The sequence below is a fragment of the Hypomesus nipponensis genome, chromosome 24 (assembly GCF_054491055.1).
Source record: "Hypomesus nipponensis isolate SF chromosome 24, ASM5449105v1, whole genome shotgun sequence".
NCBI classification, from domain to species: Eukaryota; Metazoa; Chordata; class Actinopteri; order Osmeriformes; family Osmeridae; genus Hypomesus; species Hypomesus nipponensis.
In genome coordinates, this window is record NC_140384.1 from 7,090,713 (window position 1) to 7,107,568 (window position 16,856).

The 16,856-nt window shown below is 49.2% G+C and overlaps 3 protein-coding genes across 4 annotated transcripts; 1 reads left to right on the plus strand and 2 right to left on the minus strand.

Annotated features, from left to right (window-relative positions):
* Positions 1 to 421: 421 nt before the first annotated feature.
* On the minus strand, positions 422 to 6,889 carry LOC146232958 (TBC1 domain family member 10A-like). The gene is made up of 9 exons (XM_084690379.1): positions 6,045 to 6,889; positions 4,231 to 4,330; positions 3,071 to 3,178; positions 2,834 to 2,940; positions 2,566 to 2,680; positions 2,238 to 2,303; positions 1,952 to 2,141; positions 1,611 to 1,765; positions 422 to 1,026 (listed from the first exon to the last, which is right to left on the minus strand). The coding sequence occupies exons 1-9, from the start codon at positions 6,224 to 6,226 to the stop codon at positions 481 to 483; spliced, it is 1,569 nt and encodes a 522-aa protein (XP_084546505.1). The 5' UTR covers positions 6,227 to 6,889; the 3' UTR covers positions 422 to 480.
* A 152-nt stretch (positions 6,890 to 7,041) lies between these two features.
* sf3a1 (splicing factor 3a, subunit 1) lies at positions 7,042 to 11,865 on the minus strand. The gene is made up of 15 exons (XM_084690378.1): positions 11,616 to 11,865; positions 11,133 to 11,242; positions 10,840 to 11,047; positions 10,489 to 10,746; positions 10,322 to 10,396; positions 10,043 to 10,193; positions 9,707 to 9,906; positions 9,461 to 9,575; positions 9,042 to 9,349; positions 8,679 to 8,924; positions 8,378 to 8,576; positions 8,102 to 8,253; positions 7,867 to 7,968; positions 7,677 to 7,748; positions 7,042 to 7,532 (listed from the first exon to the last, which is right to left on the minus strand). The coding sequence occupies exons 1-15, from the start codon at positions 11,658 to 11,660 to the stop codon at positions 7,431 to 7,433; spliced, it is 2,343 nt and encodes a 780-aa protein (XP_084546504.1). The 5' UTR covers positions 11,661 to 11,865; the 3' UTR covers positions 7,042 to 7,430.
* Positions 11,866 to 11,936: 71 nt separating this feature from the next.
* Positions 11,937 to 16,802, plus strand: ccdc157 (coiled-coil domain containing 157). Of its 2 annotated transcripts, none has more exons than XM_084690591.1 (10): positions 11,937 to 12,300; positions 12,447 to 12,600; positions 12,695 to 13,412; positions 13,522 to 13,599; positions 13,712 to 13,881; positions 14,052 to 14,228; positions 14,327 to 14,495; positions 14,689 to 14,828; positions 15,025 to 15,083; positions 15,285 to 16,802. In XM_084690591.1, exons 1-10 carry the CDS (start codon positions 12,053 to 12,055, stop codon positions 15,526 to 15,528), a joined length of 2,157 nt encoding a protein of 718 aa, XP_084546717.1. In that variant the 5' UTR covers positions 11,937 to 12,052; the 3' UTR covers positions 15,529 to 16,802. The 2 variants fall into 2 exon arrangements, with proteins under 2 accessions (XP_084546717.1, XP_084546718.1); XM_084690592.1 differs by having other exon boundaries at positions 15,025 to 15,119; positions 15,285 to 15,425.
* Positions 16,803 to 16,856: the final 54 nt, after the last annotated feature.

The following is a 16,856-nucleotide window of genomic DNA, read 5'->3' on the forward strand; positions in this document are numbered from 1 at the left end:
GATGAGCGACATCAGTATGGGCTAGTCAAAGTAAACCGACAGCTAGCGTGACCAAGACAACCATGAGTTGCATAAGGCTAATCGAACGAGGCCCACAACCCCTATTCCCACTAAGCTGCCTGGGAGGATCCAACCAAGAGAACGTGAGTGAGAAAAAAAAGAAAAAAAAACAACGTAACAATGGATCACGGCCTTTAAAACGGCCTACAACTTTAGAACACGCTCCTCTTCCCCCGACCCCCAAATTTCATTGACGACGTTAGACGGTTCCGGAACTCTCCGCCACGCCGCTGCATATGTGAATGCCCGATGAGAGAGAGAGAGAGAGGCTTAATTGGCATGCAGTGGGATACAGAGTGAATCTGCAGGGGGACATTCCCCAGCTCCTGCCCCCCCCCTCCTGCCCCCCCCCCCTCCCCCCTCCTCTCATTCCCGTCCCGCTGAGTCTTGGACCTGGCGGCCCTGCTCACGGGGACACCGTCACAGGTAGGTGTCCTCGGCGCTGTTGAGGCTCTGCGTGGACTGCTGGAGGAGAGACTCTCTGGCGGTGTCTTTAGGAGACGGAGGCTGAGGGGGAGGGTCTGTCGGGGCCTGTGGGGGCGGGGTCTGCTCCACGCTGGCGGGCTGGGCGGGCTGGGCTGGTGGGTCTGGTGGCGGGGGCTGAGGGTCGCCCAGTAGAGGGTAGGGGTTGGGGACCTGCACAACGGGGGCGGAAGCCTTCCTCAACAGGCTCCCTCTCTTCTTGCTCTTCCTCTCCTCCTTGTTCTTCTTCTCCTCCTTGTTCTTCCTCTCCGCCTTCTGGGCGGCGGCGGCGGGCTGGGCGGCGGGCACGGGGGACTCCACCACGATGGTGGGCAGCTGCCGCAGGTCCTGTCGGCTGTGCGGCTCGGCCGACATGATGGCCCGGGCGCCGTGCATCCTGGGGGGGCACTTGCAGTGCAGCTCGCCGCGGGTCTTCCTCCAGCGCTTCAGCTGAGAGTGGTGCTCGCGCTCCACGTCGCGCTCCGACACGGGGACCTCCAGGACCTGGCATGGGAGGAGGGGGGGGGGGGGAGGCGTTACCGATGGCAACTGTAGGCAAAACACCAAGCGCGCACACAGACACGGCTCACAAACGATGTGGAGGAAAGTGAGGCTCGGGGTACGGGGCAAACAGCCAGAACAAGTGAAAAGATCTTTCAGTCCCTGCCCATTCCGTTCATAATCCAAACCTAGTTAGCAAATGTCAGTGAGCCCCGGGCAAGGGGCCGCCCTCACAGCTAGCATACAGCTAGCATGGCCGGCTCAATCAGAGAGCCTATTGTCAGTGTGGCCAGACAGTCACACTGGAGCCGACACTGACTGACCAGTCCTAACTATAGACCATGCGTCTCTGTGTCACTTCAGTTTCCCCTCCAAGGCTCTTCTGCCCACAGTTCTTTAGAGAACAATTGGTTCTTCACAGACACACAGTCGGCCATTCTCACAGCGAGAGACAGCCTGGGAGTGTGTAGAAAGGGCTTCTAGACACTCTGCGTTCCCCAAACCGCTCGAGGTCCATGTTGTGGATGTGTTGCTGGACAGCAGGTTGGTGTGGGCCGTGTACCTGCCTGCAGCACTAACTCACTCACCTCTCGTACGAGGAAGGCCTCCTGCATGTAGCGGGCCTCTATGGCCCGGAGCAGCTCCATGGTCTCATACTGGCCCTGACACACCTTGAGCTTCTCACGGGTACCCAGCATGCTCTTCAGCAGCACCAGGCCCACCCTGAAGATGATCTTCACACCTGGGGGGGGGAAGAGAGAGAGAGAGAGAGAGGACCGTGACAGAGGTCACTCAACACGACATGAGAAGCCCTGATAAGTCTGTGGTTGTTTCCGACAGAGGAAACTTGTACCGCCCTTCATCAGATTCACTCTGTGTCCTTATGGGGGTTCAAATGCGCGAGGCGGTGAAGAAGGACGCGGCTCACCGTCGCAAAGAAACATGTCCCACACGCGCAGCACGGAGGCCCAGGGCAGGGTCCGGGAGAAGGCGCACATGAACCACTCGGTCATGTAGATGATGGGGTCGATCTTGTGCTTCTCCAGGTGACGGTAGCCTAGCGGGCAGACGCGGCGCAGCAAGGCAAACAGAATCTCCCCGTCTAACTGGATAGCCTCCTAGGAGGGACGCAGGGAGGAGACTGTCGTTAAACACAGGTGGGAGAAGTCAGGTAGGAAGCACTTAACACGGGGCGGAGTGGGTGGGAGCTGTACCAGGCCAGCACTGTAATATCCAGGAAGGTACTTCTCACAGATTTGGACCAGCCCCCAGAAGGCATCCTGTGGAAAACACACAGATGATGTTAGAAAAGGAAACCGGGAATGGAATCGTTCTGAGTGGGGAAACAAAAATAAAACCAGTCACAAGGCAAAAATTCAGCTGAGGCGCAAGGTCCGGTAACCCATAGGACCGACAGACGCACGAGGAAGGAAGCTGTCTGAAAGAACTAATCACTAGAGTAAACCTCCAGGGGATGGGGGTGGGGGGGTCACACTGAGATGGCTGCGGTGGAAGAGGACACGGTGATGGCACGAGGCTCACCTCGGCGGGCATGTGCATGAGGAGCACAGCAGCGATGGGCGCCTGGGCCTGGCAGTAGCCCTCGTCTGGCCTGTGCAGCGTGTAGGCCTTCAGGACACGGAACAGGTCCTGCTGCCTGGGAGGAGGGAAGGCAAACACAGAGAAAAGCATGAGCGCACACACACACACGCACACGCACGCACAGGCCGGTCAAACCAGATGAGAAGTCAAAGAGAGCAGAGTCCTTCCATTGTGCGCCATTCAGCCCAGAGACAAAGGGGAGACTCACCCATGCCCTCCTCGCGACACAAACATCTCGTGGAAGGGGAACTGTCGATGCAGATCCTTCTCGATCACGTCCATCCACTTAGGGTCTCCTGCCTGGCTGTCAAGCTCCTGGGGAAAGACACGAGGGAAAAATGAATGAATGTGACATTCATGTCATGTTAGGTCCCTGATACGGTACTTCACTTTTTATCAACAGATTCCAGGAACACACAAAGGAGGGAGCGTGAAGGAGACTGACCTGGAACTTTCCGTGGTTCTGCTCTCTCTTCACCTTTCCCCCGGACAGGTAGAGCCAAGCACGACCTCTCAGGGACGGGGGGATCCCCTTCTGGCATCGCAGTCTCACCTGAGGCACGAGAAGAGAGAGACAGGATGAATATACACACCAATAGAAACAGCCTTTTAAGGCTTTTTTTCACCCACAGTACAGAATACACCCCATCAGTTGGACCACTTTTGTCCAGACAATAGGAATCATTTCACACCAACTGTTGATGAGTCCGTGATGCTGTTACTCTAAGCTAAAGGCTCTGTATGGCTATGTAAGGACAGCATGAAAGAGTTGCAGTGGCTAACTAACCTTCAGAGCCAACTAGCCTAGCACTGAGACTAAACACACGCTGTGTGAATTGGCTGTTTATGCTAGTGAACGGTCTTATGTGGCTCGGGCAATTTTTCATGTGGCTTTCCAATCGAATAAGCAGTTCAACACGCAGTCACGACAAGCCACACGCTGTCAAAGCACACAAGCCTGCCCCTTGTCTTCCAGCGACTCCATGAAAGGGCCACGAGGGCTGTTATGCCAGTGTGGACCCACCCAGCTTCTCTCACGAGTCACTTGACTAACAGAGGAGCAGACAAGTTGTATCAAGCGTGCTGACTCATGCAAATGCGGTCGACTTGTTAATGAATGTTTAGCATTTCACACGGGCATAACCGGCTGGGTGACTGGAGGTGCAAACTGTTCTAAGGACAGCCCTGGCCTGCAGAGTCTGTTAGCGGGAGTCTAATTGCAGACTCTCACATGTCTTCTTTCCCCTTTTTAATTTACGGGGACCTACCAAGAAAGACTCTCCCCACCGGGCCCTCCCACTGTCAAGATCTGAATACGTATTGGTATCGCAACTATAGGGCCTGCCTGTGTCGTAAACCGTCTGCAAGAGTAATTAAAACCTCGAAACACTGGCATGCCTGGGCAAAACCAGAAACGGCACGTCTCATATTTACAACACCTGTCAAGGAGCAGGTTTCAACTCGACCTTTTCAAAGCTCAAGTCACCGTCTTTTGTTGAATAAGGTTACGCATGCAAGGACGTGAGAATAGTCAGAAGAACACACGACCAGTCAAAAAACCGACCCCCAACTTTATTAGCCGACGCGAGCGAGCGACGACGTTACCTTGTTGTGTCTTTTGACCATCCACTTGTCCCAGTGGCCGAGCATGTCGAGCCACTTGACCTCCCTCTGTCTCAGCACCTCTGGGGGGACATCCTGGGCCCTGGGGAGGTGAGGGACCACACGGGGGGACAGTGTGAGGTACAGTGGACCCAGCACAGCACAGAACATCACCTGTCACCCGCGGGAGTCTGGTGTGCGAAGCAGAACGTTCCGTATTTGAGTGACATCCCCTCCAGTCTGGTTCTAAACTGGGCCCGTATGTTCTAGATAAGAGCAGAGAGGCCTACTGATTGTTCCATTAAAACAAACCACATCTCTGAAACTGAAGACAAATGAGAAAGAGCAATAGTTTATGAATTGACAGGTTTTATTAAGGGAAAGAGAACAAAATGGCAGCGAGTGATATAGAAAAGACGGGTATCTCCTGAAGACAGGCAGGGCGGGCCTAGCTTAGAACCAGACATGACATGATGTCATCCTAACATGGAACATTCCCACACAGCAGGAGAAGACATATGGCAGCTTGGGTTCATGGCCGTGGTTGTGCTGATGGTGTATTTAAGGCTCTTAGTAGAGCCTCAGCTAGGCTATGTAATTATCTGATCGGCATAGCCTTGTAATCATGGGGCAGGAGGAGTCTTCAAAGAACATATAGACGTGTGTGTGTTTGTATGTATATATATATATGCACTTTCCTCTTTGAGTAAAGAGCTGTAATTACGCTGCGTTCGTTCTATAATTTCAGCAACGTGCTAAAACGTCTTGTCTCTCTGCGCTACATCCTCTAAACACTGCCCGTGTATAACGGGTGTGAGTTTCGTTGGCCTTCTTGAAATGCAAATCCGACTTTCTCTTCTCCATTTCCTTTTGAAAGCCCTGTGCCAGAAGAGGCACTCCAACCACAGGGGCGTCAGTTCTGTGGCCCAAGGCCAGCCAAGCCCTACAGAAAACAGGATGCCTCCAGTCAGCTTGTGCTTGGCACAGCTTTCCCCCATTCCTTCCACTCTGTGTGTGTGTGTGTGTGTGTGTGAGAGTGTAATGCCACAACACTGACGTGCACGAGCACAGGAGACCAGGGGGGCGGAGCCTGCTCCTTGCCATTGGAGGTTGAGCACAACTACCTGTTTCAATGCAAAACTCCTGCATGCCTGGAGCCGTGTCTCTATTTACATACAGTTCTGAAAGACAAAGGAGTCTCTATATTGATGTACATTGTAGGGTGTTTTATGCAGCGTGCGTGCGTACCTAGGGTACAACACGAGTCACAAGACCCACTGAAAGCACTGTTCTGAGTAGGTCAAACAAACATGTAGGCCTGTGACTATCAGAGATCTTCTCTTAGAGTTAACAATTCTCAGTATCCATGAGGCATGAATTCTGGGACTAAACAACGGGTGGGATGGACAGGAAACAGATTAAGTTTTGTCAACATTGCCCTTCACACCTAACAGACTATTCTAAGTGAGCCTCCAGAGTATTCTTCGCTTATCATTTTATGCTCGACCAACACTGCAAATAAACAAACCATCTTGGGCATGCCCTGAAATGTAGCTAGAGCTAATGTGACTGGAGAGGAGGGCTCCGTATCAAGAGGGAGGAGTCACAAGGATATATTGATCAGACACCAAATACTATTGATTTAGCTCGCAAGTAAGGCACTGCTAGGCCTTTAGTTAGATGACTGTACTGAAACTTGCAAAGTAGTAGATTCTTTGACAGGGACATTTGACATTTCAGTCCATTCATTCATATCTAGAGTGTTGTGTGGCTAATATGTCTAGTAGTTTAGCTCCAACTTTAACTACAGAACTTACGAGTCTTCAGAATACTGTTGTGCTCCACCGATAAATCCATATTTATCGGTATGTCTGCTGCTGGTGAAGCCGTTGATCTCTGAGTCCGATCCAAGGGAGCTCTCGTCGTCAACATGACTGCCAATACTTGTCCTGATGCTGGTTGTGTCGACTGATTGACGACCATTCTCTATTTTAGCCATAATTACTAGCTAGCTAGATTGCCAGTTATAATTCTGGCACTGTTAAAAGTAACGGCGTACAACGCAAATGTTTCCAAGTCAACAAAACAAATGCCATGTCATATTTAGGGCATTTGGACGGGTGGATAACATTCACTAGCTAGCTTACAAAATAGCTAGAATCAGCTATGATAACTAGTTGTAGTAGCCATCAACTAAGTTTCAAGCAAGATGCTAAGCTAGGATAAATAGGTTGCATATGGTTCTAACTAGTACTTTTAGCTATCTGGAAATGTTATGGTGGGGGTACATTTTAACCATCTCCACAGAAAAATATTACTGTATAGCTACCTAGCACTAACTTGGTAGCTTTTAGCAAGCAAGGCTAGCTAATCACAACAGTGGCGAACGAACGCTGGCTACAGTAACTAGACAACGTTAGCACTAGCTAACTAGTACTAGCTAACAACTAAAAACTAACGTAATCAAAACAAGCTAAATAATTGTATAGAGTAGAACAATAAGAAAAACACAAGTTACATCAATAAGGTAACTTGCATACAAACATCTCACAAATGTTGAGATGTCTTTAGCGAAGTTTTCGTTGTCATTTCTTTTTCCACCCTTCCTCAACTGTCATCCAGGTTCCGACTCTTCGCCATGGAAGGACACACTTCACGATACTAGGGCGGTCGGCCAAATTCGTAAAGCAAACGTCTCCCTCTAGTGGCGTATTGTCAAAAACACATTTTAAATCAATCATCAATATACACTACCACAATCCCATGACATTGAAAAAACAAAACAAGGTTAATCAAGTTAAGACATGAAACAACTGTGACTTAAACGCCTTTATTGGATGAATAAACATGGTCTTGCAAATGTTCCAGTATAAATCAATTTTGTGTTCCCATGTTGTTAAACCGCAATAGCAAGGCTTATTAACCCTATGAGACATACTAACATGACTCCAAAGATACACATTTACATAGGCTAGGCTAGGGGGGGATTTCCTTTAAAACGAATCAGTGGCAAGCTGATTTATTAACACAGAAAGCATTCTTACACAATTGTTTGGTTGCCAAAAGACAGTCGTGTCGACAGTTTATCTGAAAGAGATACTCTACAAATAATTAGCTACTGCGTAAAATGACCCGGGACAACAATAAAAGAGGCAGAGTAGGACGATGGGAAGGCCTCTTTGGGCGTGCGACGCCAGCACCCCTTACTTCTTCCTTCCACCTCTCTCCTTCAATGCCAGGTGAATGACTGAGCCGTTATTCATATTGTAGTAAGCCAAAGAGTTGGAATCTTTGATGAATATCCCCTATGATAGAATAAAAATGAATTAATGTTCACACACAGCTGATCATGATGTGTGTGTGTGTGTGTGTGTGTGTATATATATATATATCTCTATCACAAGAACTACCCCCCACACACACACACACACAAATGCATTTGTTTTTACCTCATACTGCAACTTCTGTTTCCCTGCTGCCATGCCAGTGGCTTCATGGATCTTGACTTTAATGACAGACACCTGAAAAAAGAACAGTTGCTTCTGATGAGGAAAGAGATCACATGATCACAGTGCAGGTGATCACATGATCACGCTTGTACAGGAGAAGGACCTGGGATGGCGTGAGAGAAACATGTACCTGGTCTGTGAGTGGGACGGTGAAATTGAGCACTTGTCCACTAAGCTTCCATTCAGTTTTGTCCTGCATGTTGGGAACTTGTACTTTGACCGCCACTGGACCCTATTGAAAAGGGACACAAGGGAAACTTAAGTAAACACACAACCAGGAACAACAATCGACAGAATCAATCTGAAACCCAGGCCAAAATGACTGGAACTACAACATTCCTAAACGTGTTCCAAGAAAACAATACCTTGTTTCTGCGTAGGAACTCATCCTCTGGAATGAGGTTGTCCTCGCTCTTCATCTTCTTGTTGACAGGCTCGTCGTCATGGGGTGGTGGTGGGTGGGCCGGCGGAGCGGGTGCAGAGGGGGGCTGTGGCACAGGAGGAGCGGGGACAAATGCTGGCAGGAAGAGAGAGAGGACAGTTGACTCAAATGGGACAATGTGATGCCATTAGCAGTCAGGTGGTTAACATCACATCATATCGCTATGTCTGTCGGTATTTCAAATGGTACGGCCTCTCACCAGTTGGGACCACCATGGGGGGTGGCCTGGGGGCCATGAGATGAGGCCCAGATGGGGGCATGGGCACCACGTTGATGCGGGGGGCATGGAGCATGGGGGGCATGGGTGTAAGAACCTGCCCAGGGGCCAGGCGGACCATGGGAGGCCTGGGAAGCACCGGCACAGCCGACAGGAGCGTGGTGCGAACCGGGGGTGGCATCTACAACACCAGAGACAAGGACGTGGAAAACAACAGTTAGTCCAGCACGACATGTCTTGATGTGTCCTCTCAAACGATGTGGATACTTCCTCCAAAACTTACCGAGGGAGTAGGCCGGGGCAAGAGTGTCATGGGTTGGTTGGGTTTGGGCATGAGAGGCGAAGAGGCTTGCATGGGAAGATGGGAGATCTCGTGAGGCTTGCTCGGGCCTATCTTCTCTTTGGAGTCATCCTCCTGCACCAGTCCCTTAGCTTTGTGAATGGCCTCGATCTGCTCCTGCAGGGTGATGTTGGCCTGCGCTGCCTGCTGGGTGCGAGCCATGCTCCCTGAGTGTCCGTCCCAGGTCACCTGGGGACAGAGGAGGCCAGGTGAGACGCTATTTAAAAGCAGCATTAAGTTCCCGGCAAAGACAGGCATTTCCTGTATCTAAATCACCCCCCCCCCCCCCCCCTCGTCTCCTCCTACCTTCTCTTCTGGCTTTTGGATCTCCTCTTCTCCGATCTTTTTACCGATGGCCGTCTCCTCCACGCCAAAGATATCGGTACGCCTCTCGGCCAGCTGTTTCAGGCTGCTCTCTATGTCCAGGCCGGGGGCGTAGACCTCGTCCTCGATCTGCCTCTCTCGGATGCTGCGGTCCCTCTGCTCCAGCCAGCGCGGGTCCAGCAGACCGATGCGCATGTGCTCCTGCATCTTGCTGGCCTGGATCCTTTCCCCCGTGATGGGGGAGATGAGGTACTCATCTGGAGCGGCGGTTGAAGGCTGGGGCCTGGATGCTACGTGGGGGGAGGAGATGGGGTTGTTAAGGTTTGCTATGGAAAATCGAAATGATTGATTATTGCCGGGTATGTGGGGGTCTGGGATTGGGGAGGTGGCGTTTCTCTCACCTTTGGGGTCGTAATCCTTGCGGATAATGACCTGGTCTGGGGTAGGGGGCAGGGGGGGTGGCATGGGGTTGTCTGGAGGCAATGGTGCCTTCATGTCATCATCATCATCAGAACCCTGGAGAAGCCATCACAAATATAGCTGATGAGAACTGCACATTTTTTTTCTTCTTAAGAAAATCCATTCCTCTCATTCGCAATCCATCATATAGTATTAGGGACGGATGATGTCTGCTTTTGTTTACGTACCTCATCCATGTCCTGCAGCTGCGTGTCCTGATCAGGCTGGGAGGGATGATGACCGTTACCCCGATCGTCCCGCTCATCGTCGTCATCCTCGCTCTCCACCTCCATCTCCACCTCCTCGCTCTCGCCAAACTTGTCATAGCGCTCCTGGATGAGGATGCGAGCCCCCAGCTCCTCAGGGGTGGTGGGCGGCGGGAAGTGGCCTGGAGGAAGTCAGACAAACTCATCACGTATAGGCCGCCGAGGTCCATCAGAACACAGCGGCCTGCACCCATGGCACGAGAGGACACGGACCAGACGTGAACCAGACAGCTGGGTTCAGACGTTGGGTTTTCCTACCTTGCTCATTGGGCTGGAAGTCGACCGTCTCCACCACCACGAAATCGTGCCAGTCGATTTGGGCGTAGGCCACGCGCTCCTTCTCTCGCTCCTCCTCCTCCTTCTTCCGCTCACGCTCCTGGAACTTGGCCCATTCCACGCGGTACCTCACCTGGCGATGGGTAAGGACAATCGGTGGTTATGACTGTCGTCAGTGTACTTAAAATATAATAACCTACTACTACAACCACAAGGTGCACTGATCCAAAGCCACCAAGCGGTCTGGAGGACGGAGCTCACCTGATCCATGACTTCTCGGGGGTTCTCTGCCTCTCTCTTCAGCTTCACCAGCAGTCCTTTAGGAGGGATCAGAATCTGCAGCACAGCAAAAGACACGGGTCAGAAACGCCCCACACACGGAGAATCACAGAGGCTCCACGCATCGCGACGCGAGCGTCACGCCGTACCTTGGTGTACTGCTCCACCAGCTTGGTGAAGTAGTTGAAGAGGCTGTGTTGCGGGCGGAGGAAGTCGAACTGGTAGTTCCTCTGCTCCTTCTGCATCAGCTGAGTGAGGAACTGACGTCCGTTGCGAGCGACAAACTGGGCAGTCAGTTTGACTACGTCCAGGTCAAAGGCGGAGATGGAGGGAGGGTCAGCAATGAACTCAAACTCTGGTGGTGGTTCCTTGGGCACCACAGCCTCGTGAATCACCTGGGACTGCACCTATTGAAATGTGATACGTTATATATGCTATGCTGTGAATGATACATTAACAGCCCTTGAATATCAATGTTAAGGAAAGTTGTGGTCCCAAACCTTTTGATTAAGCTGCTGTGACTGCTGCAGGGCTTGCTGCTGCATAACCTTGGGCACAGCTGCAGACGGCTCCTGGCCCTTGCCCTCCTTGAATTCATTGACTTTGTGGCGGTAGTAGGCATGGTATGGGTCATTAGGGTTGAGGAAATTGAACTTGGGGTTGTTAATCTCGTTCTGACGAATCCTTGCCTCAAACTCCGGCCCATTCCTGTGAATTGGTGAAAGGGTTTTAATTATCCTATTAAAACCATATCTGCATTAATGTAATCTTGTAACGACTATGAAAAACCAACCTGGCTACGAAGCTGGCGGTCTTGTCAACAATGTTTCGGACCTCAGGAGGCGGATAGATAATCCCGACTATAGGTTTAGTAGCCGGTGTTTCCTCTGCCGGCTCATCTACCTGTAGACACCAATCACATTAGATTTGCCGTCTTTTTCATTGTTCAAAAATAGATAATTTATTACAGTTATGAAATAATAGGTAATGTTGTGTTGTGTATAGGTATTGCGTTAAGGGAAGGATAATGTTAAATTGTCAAGTCAAGATCTGTATAACTAAAAACTCTAGATCTCGATACAACAGAGTTTTTCACATTCACAAAGCGAGCAAGCAACCATTGGACTCGGAAAAATGGCTACAATCAAGTTAAACTACCTTATCCTGAAACCAAATGTACCATAGTTTTCGGAAATACAATCCCTGCACACAATATATCAAATGCATACACACAATATTACATATTTTTATATTAACATAGAGACTTAAAGTTTACCTTGTTAGGCTCCGGCACGACTATTTGAACAGGCCCTGGCGGCATGGCTGCGTTACTTACTTGCTAGGTTAACAAGTCGAAACCAAACCAAAGACCACAAAAAGGGTCGTATATTTTACCGTAACGATGTCAAGTTTTCCTTTTGGGGTAAAAATCCTATGATTATCACAATACAGATTAGAATTTTGTAATTTGCGAGTGAGCTACGCTTTCAACATTGACCCGGCCGACAGTCAATGGAGGACATCTACTTCCGGTACCATATTTTGCACAAAGTATTATGGGTCTTGAAGTTTTAACAGTGAGTACTGAGTAGCTATGGTGATGTAGTGTCAACAATGACCTATTCAGGCAGCAATTAACTAGCCATTTACCCTTTCTCTAGCTATGTACAAATACCGAGACATAATAGACTAGTTACTTCAAAACTTCTCAAAATGGCTCACCTGTTAGGGCGTCAAGATTGTGTGGAAAGTCTACGGAAAGATCTAATAGACCTTCAAGGCACAGTTCTCGATGTCTTTTCCCGAACAGGACCTGTCCGCTTTGCTTCATGGAAGTTCCCTGACAAACTGTCGTGTAATCTGGACCTGGTATCACTACTTGATCAGTATGACTTTGTTGATGGCGAGGACGAATTTAATCAGCACGCCCACATTGTTTTGCTGGAGCTGGTGATTGACAGGTAATACAGTACTTACCAATAATTATATGAGCTGACTCATTATGCTAACGTACGGTCCAACATTTTATTAGCTGACATCCACTTGGCCAAAAGTTACAGTACAGTTCAATAAATCTGTTGACTATAAATCCTCATCTTCCTTCTAGACTGTTGCTCCTTCTGCAGAGTTTTAATGCTCATGCTGAACAGATGAGAATTGGACAAAGGAAAGAACACCTTCAGCAAACAAGCCCGTGTGTGTCAATTGGTCTTGTTGTCAGATATTACTGGAATAACTTGATACAGCTTGTCAATCAACAGGTACTTTATTTTACAGTTGAACCTGACACTAAACGATACACTTGTTGTCTTAACCAGTTAAGTAACATTAACAGGATCGTTATCCATCTCTTAGGGCATGACCAAAGTCAGTCAAAAAGTGACTAAACCTACAAAACATGAAGAAATAAATCTCTCTCCAGCATCCTCTGTTATGAGCTGTGGGGACCTCAGAGTAGGACCTCCATCTTCAGGTGAAACTAAGAGCGCGCACTGCGTTGGCATGCCGCCGGATCAAGTCAGTGCTCGGTCCTCCAGTGCAGCCAGCAGAGCTGCCCTCCCTCACAACGCACCTCCAGTATCCTCAGACACTCACAGTGTGAGCTGCCAGACAGTCCAGTCCTGTCTAGTTCCCTGTGATGCCTGTGCCCATGTCCAGTCCAGCCTGAGGGAGACCGCTGATGCTCTTGTGGAGCTGTGTAGGAGCGAGGGCCTGCCCTCCTCCCTGCAGCGCCTCCTGGGGGCTGTGGACGACTCCTCGGCCCAGGGCCGTCTGACAGCAGGCGACCTGGCCCAGTGGTCCACAGAGCAGCGTAGAGACATGGGGCGGCTGGGGAAACAGCTGCAGGAGGTGCGGGCCACGGTGCAGCCGCTAAGGGATGGGCTTCAGGCAGCTGAAGGGGAACGGGACAGGTTCAAGGCTCAGCTGCAAAGAGCACAGGAGGAACTGCAACAGGAAAGGGAGAACCATCAAGCCAGCACACGACAGCAGCAGCAAAAACTGCTGGAGGCTCAGACTTCCTGGGTGGAGACTGAGAGAAGACTACAGGAAGAACAGGAAAGGCTGATGAGAGGTTCAATGGCCAGTTCATCCTGTCTATACTCTTACGTAGATTCATTTGTGATACCTAACACTGCTATAGCCCCATGGGAATATATTCACAATATATTCTTCCTTCACAGGCACAGTCTCCTTGGAGGACAGCAACTCCAAATTAAAAGAAGATATCAGTTTACTACAGGAAAGATTACATATACTTGGTAGGCATGACTCAGGAGCAGAGAACACTCCCACTTCCATGTGTTGAAAAAACGTACACAAAACAATTCACATTCGTGGTGAATGATTGTCACTCGTATCCGTCTTTGGTAGAGTCAGAGAGAAATAAGATGCACGAAGAGGTGAAGTCCTTGCGGAAGGAGGAGGACACTAGGCATGAACTGGAGGAGAAGATGCACACGTTAGAGTCTCAACTGTCCAGTACTCAGCTGTTACTTGACAAAGAGAGTGCCAAGTACCAAAGTGCCTGTCGTCAACAGGAGGTCTGTAGAACCTGTAGGATTATTAGTGTGACTCTGCAATTGAAGGTCACTGAGTTCTTTTAAGAACTCAACAGGTCTTAAAACACACACGGTTTGAAGGCCGGACGCTTAATGTGAGCATCTAAAATCGTAGAACCTCAGGGGTTTTGTCTGTGCTGTTTTGTGTCCAGTCAATGCAGGCCAAGCAGGGTTCTCTGTTGGAGCGTGTGGATGCTCTAGACCAGGAGTGTGAGGAACTGCAGAACCAGCTGGGCGAGGGAGAACACAGACAGACTGACCTTCAGGAGAAGCTAAAACACATTTCAGAAGAGAGGACAGAAGTGCAGGCCCAGCTCATCCAACAACAGGCAATACTGAATGATATGACGCCCACGGAATCGTTTAACCGTTCAATGAACCTACGGTGAGAAAATCCCAGCTGACTTTCCTGGCCTCTCTCCCCCAGGCCTTGTGTTCTGAACTGCAGGAGCAGAAACAAAAACTGGAGGCTTACGTAGGCGATCTGACAGGCAGCGTGACTCAGCTCAGGCTGGAGGTGAAGGAGTTGGTCCAGAGGGAAAGGCTGCTGGTGGCCTTCCCAGAACTCAGCCCCATTCCTCAGGGACCACCGCAGAGTACGTCCTTCTAGCTTTTACCAGTTCACTCACTATGACATCCACATTGGTCAACTGCCATTAATGCATCCACGTTATTCACAACAGTTCAAAAGCCTTTCTTCATTACAATACGGTTTGACTCGCCGACAGGTATGACTCTGTGTTTACACTGTAAACAGTGCCATCATTTGTTTGTTTGTCTGCTCCGCAGGCACAGGGGACGTGCTGAAGGACATGGAACAGCAGCTGCATGCTAACAGTGTCCGGATCAGGGTTCTGGAGAGGGAGAACAGCACTCTACACAACACCCTGACCAAGCTGCGGCCAAGGTCCCAACGCAGAGCCGCAGAGGTGTGTGAAGATGTACTGTGAAGCTCAAGTCATGAAACGACAATACTCTTACACTCCATACTGTGGAAACATATCGAGAGAACCTTGATCATCATACTAGAAATGACTACGGACAATACGAAGGACAGTATAGAATGATAGTGTATAGAAGTGTAATTATAGTATAAATGACGTTAACGTCCTCTCCTACCTACAGACAGCCTCTCCTCAGCAGACAGAGAGCCCAGCTCTGCCTCACACACCTGCGGTGAGCCGGTAGGTCCTCACGCCACATGTACAGCCCAGTCCGTTGTAAGTCTGGAGCGCGAGAGAAGCATATGTTGTTAACAGTCAAATGTAATCAACTCTCCTGTGCGTGCATCTAGTATGATAAGATAACCCTTTATGAATCCCCAAGCGGGTACAGTGCAACATGTAAACACCTCCTTTCCTGTGTTTCCATTCTCTCCACCCCAGGCAGACCACTAGTACAGGGCAGCGGAGGCGTGGCCTGTCCGGAAACGGATCCAGTGAGCCCCCAGTTGTGGTGGGGCCTTGGGACCACGCATCCACGGCTGCCTCCTCCGCCTCGTCCTCCGCCTCGCCCTCCTCCACCGCTCAGCTACGCCACCAGACCCTCATACTCTCTCCGGACACCAGTGCTACCCAGACTTACTCCAAAATACGACAGGCCTCCCAAGCTCGCGCCAAGAGGAAGTGAATCAAGATTTGGACAGTCAAACAATTAATCGACGAAGGGCTGGATTTACAGGCCTATTACTGAAACCACATGAGGCGACATTTCAATCTTGTCCACAGGGGGGTGCTAAAGGAGAGAAGCTCTATCCCAGAACTGGCCCAACACACTGGGCTGACCATGTGAGGTTATTCAAATACATTTCCCTGTGTGGATAAGCAAGCTTTATCTGTAATATATGTTGTATTGTAATATAATTTTCTATACCTAGTGTGGAAGACGGAGCATCTTAAGTGAGTACTTATTCCTTACCATGAGCCATGGCAAACAAAATCATTAAAACACATCAATAATTAAAACTCATGAATAATACATTGGGCACAGCATATGTTCATCCATGATGGTGATTACTAAGAGGGTTTGTTTATTTTAAAAGGGATAATATATGTACCGTGCAAAAGCATAGAACCGGTAAAGCTGAACCATTGTCTACAATATGGAAATCATAGGGGGCAGTTCTGCATGTTTATCTTATTCCTAACTGAGCCACTTTGGCCTTCTACAGGCTTGAATGCTGCACACAGACAATGCTATGACCGCAGACAACACTTTAGAGCACTCTGAAGAGGGAGGGGGGGTTCCCATGGCAACGTTCAAGGTGATAAGTGCAGTCGTTGCGTGAAGTGCCTACAATGCTGGTCCAACCTTTTCCCGGGAATGAGTTTGCAAACAGGATGCACTCTGCTCAGTGAAATTGTTCACTTTGTTGTTTTGATGTACTTTAAAATGTACTATTAGTGTGCCAGTGGAACGTATTCGGGCGGAATGTAAAATATATATTATATACAGTCATGAAGGGTATCATACTTGATGACTCTCCATCAAATAAGTCCCACTCATAGGATTTCAGGGAGGCAAAACTGATACACACGGTAATTAACTTTTAAATGGTATATTCACTAAAACTAACATCCAAATCCCTCCTTTAGGGGCCAAAGGAGTAATAAGATAAGTGAACGTATCATCTCTGTAGACCTGAGTGTTAATCTCTCATTTTAGCTCATTATATCCCAGCTATGTCACTGGTCAAGCATGTAATTTTCCCAGTCAAATTCCTCAGTAATGCTTTGTGAATTGCATGCTTGATTTAGGCTTGACCAAATGGTTCAGTGTTGAGGTGGTCTGAAAGTGGATAACATGAAGCACTGCAGATAACACATGCAGTATAAGCTTGTTCAAACAGTTCCATAATTAAATAATCAGATAACTGCTTCAAAACATTTATTTTTCACTAAATAACACAAGTGCCTCTTGGGCTTTTTACAATGAAAAGACATGTGCTTTAATGAAAC

What these genes read in the sequence shown, in the direction of transcription:
- LOC146232958 (XM_084690379.1), bottom strand. Translation starts at nt 6,226, where the DNA reads ATGGCTAAAATAGAGAATGGTCGTCAATCAGTCGACACAACCAGCATC. An exon ending in CAACAGTATTCTGAAGACTC is followed by an intron (nt 4,331 to 6,044) that starts GTAAGTTCTGTA and finishes TCACCTCCCCAG; the next exon opens with GGCCCAGGATGTCCCCCCAG. An exon ending in AGAACCACGGAAAGTTCCAG is followed by an intron (nt 2,941 to 3,070) that starts GTCAGTCTCCTT and finishes GTCTTTCCCCAG; the next exon opens with GAGCTTGACAGCCAGGCAGG.
- ccdc157 (XM_084690591.1), top strand. Translation starts at nt 12,053, where the DNA reads ATGGCTCACCTGTTAGGGCGTCAAGATTGTGTGGAAAGTCTACGGAAA. An exon ending in ACAGGAAAGGCTGATGAGAG is followed by an intron (nt 13,413 to 13,521) that starts GTTCAATGGCCA and finishes CTTCCTTCACAG; the next exon opens with GCACAGTCTCCTTGGAGGAC. An exon ending in CCCAACGCAGAGCCGCAGAG is followed by an intron (nt 14,829 to 15,024) that starts GTGTGTGAAGAT and finishes TCCTACCTACAG; the next exon opens with ACAGCCTCTCCTCAGCAGAC.
- sf3a1 (XM_084690378.1), bottom strand. Translation starts at nt 11,660, where the DNA reads ATGCCGCCAGGGCCTGTTCAAATAGTCGTGCCGGAGCCTAACAAG. An exon ending in CCCGAGAAGTCATGGATCAG is followed by an intron (nt 10,194 to 10,321) that starts GTGAGCTCCGTC and finishes ACCCATCGCCAG; the next exon opens with GTGAGGTACCGCGTGGAATG. An exon ending in TGCCCCGGCCTACTCCCTCG is followed by an intron (nt 8,577 to 8,678) that starts GTAAGTTTTGGA and finishes CTGGTGTTGTAG; the next exon opens with ATGCCACCCCCGGTTCGCAC.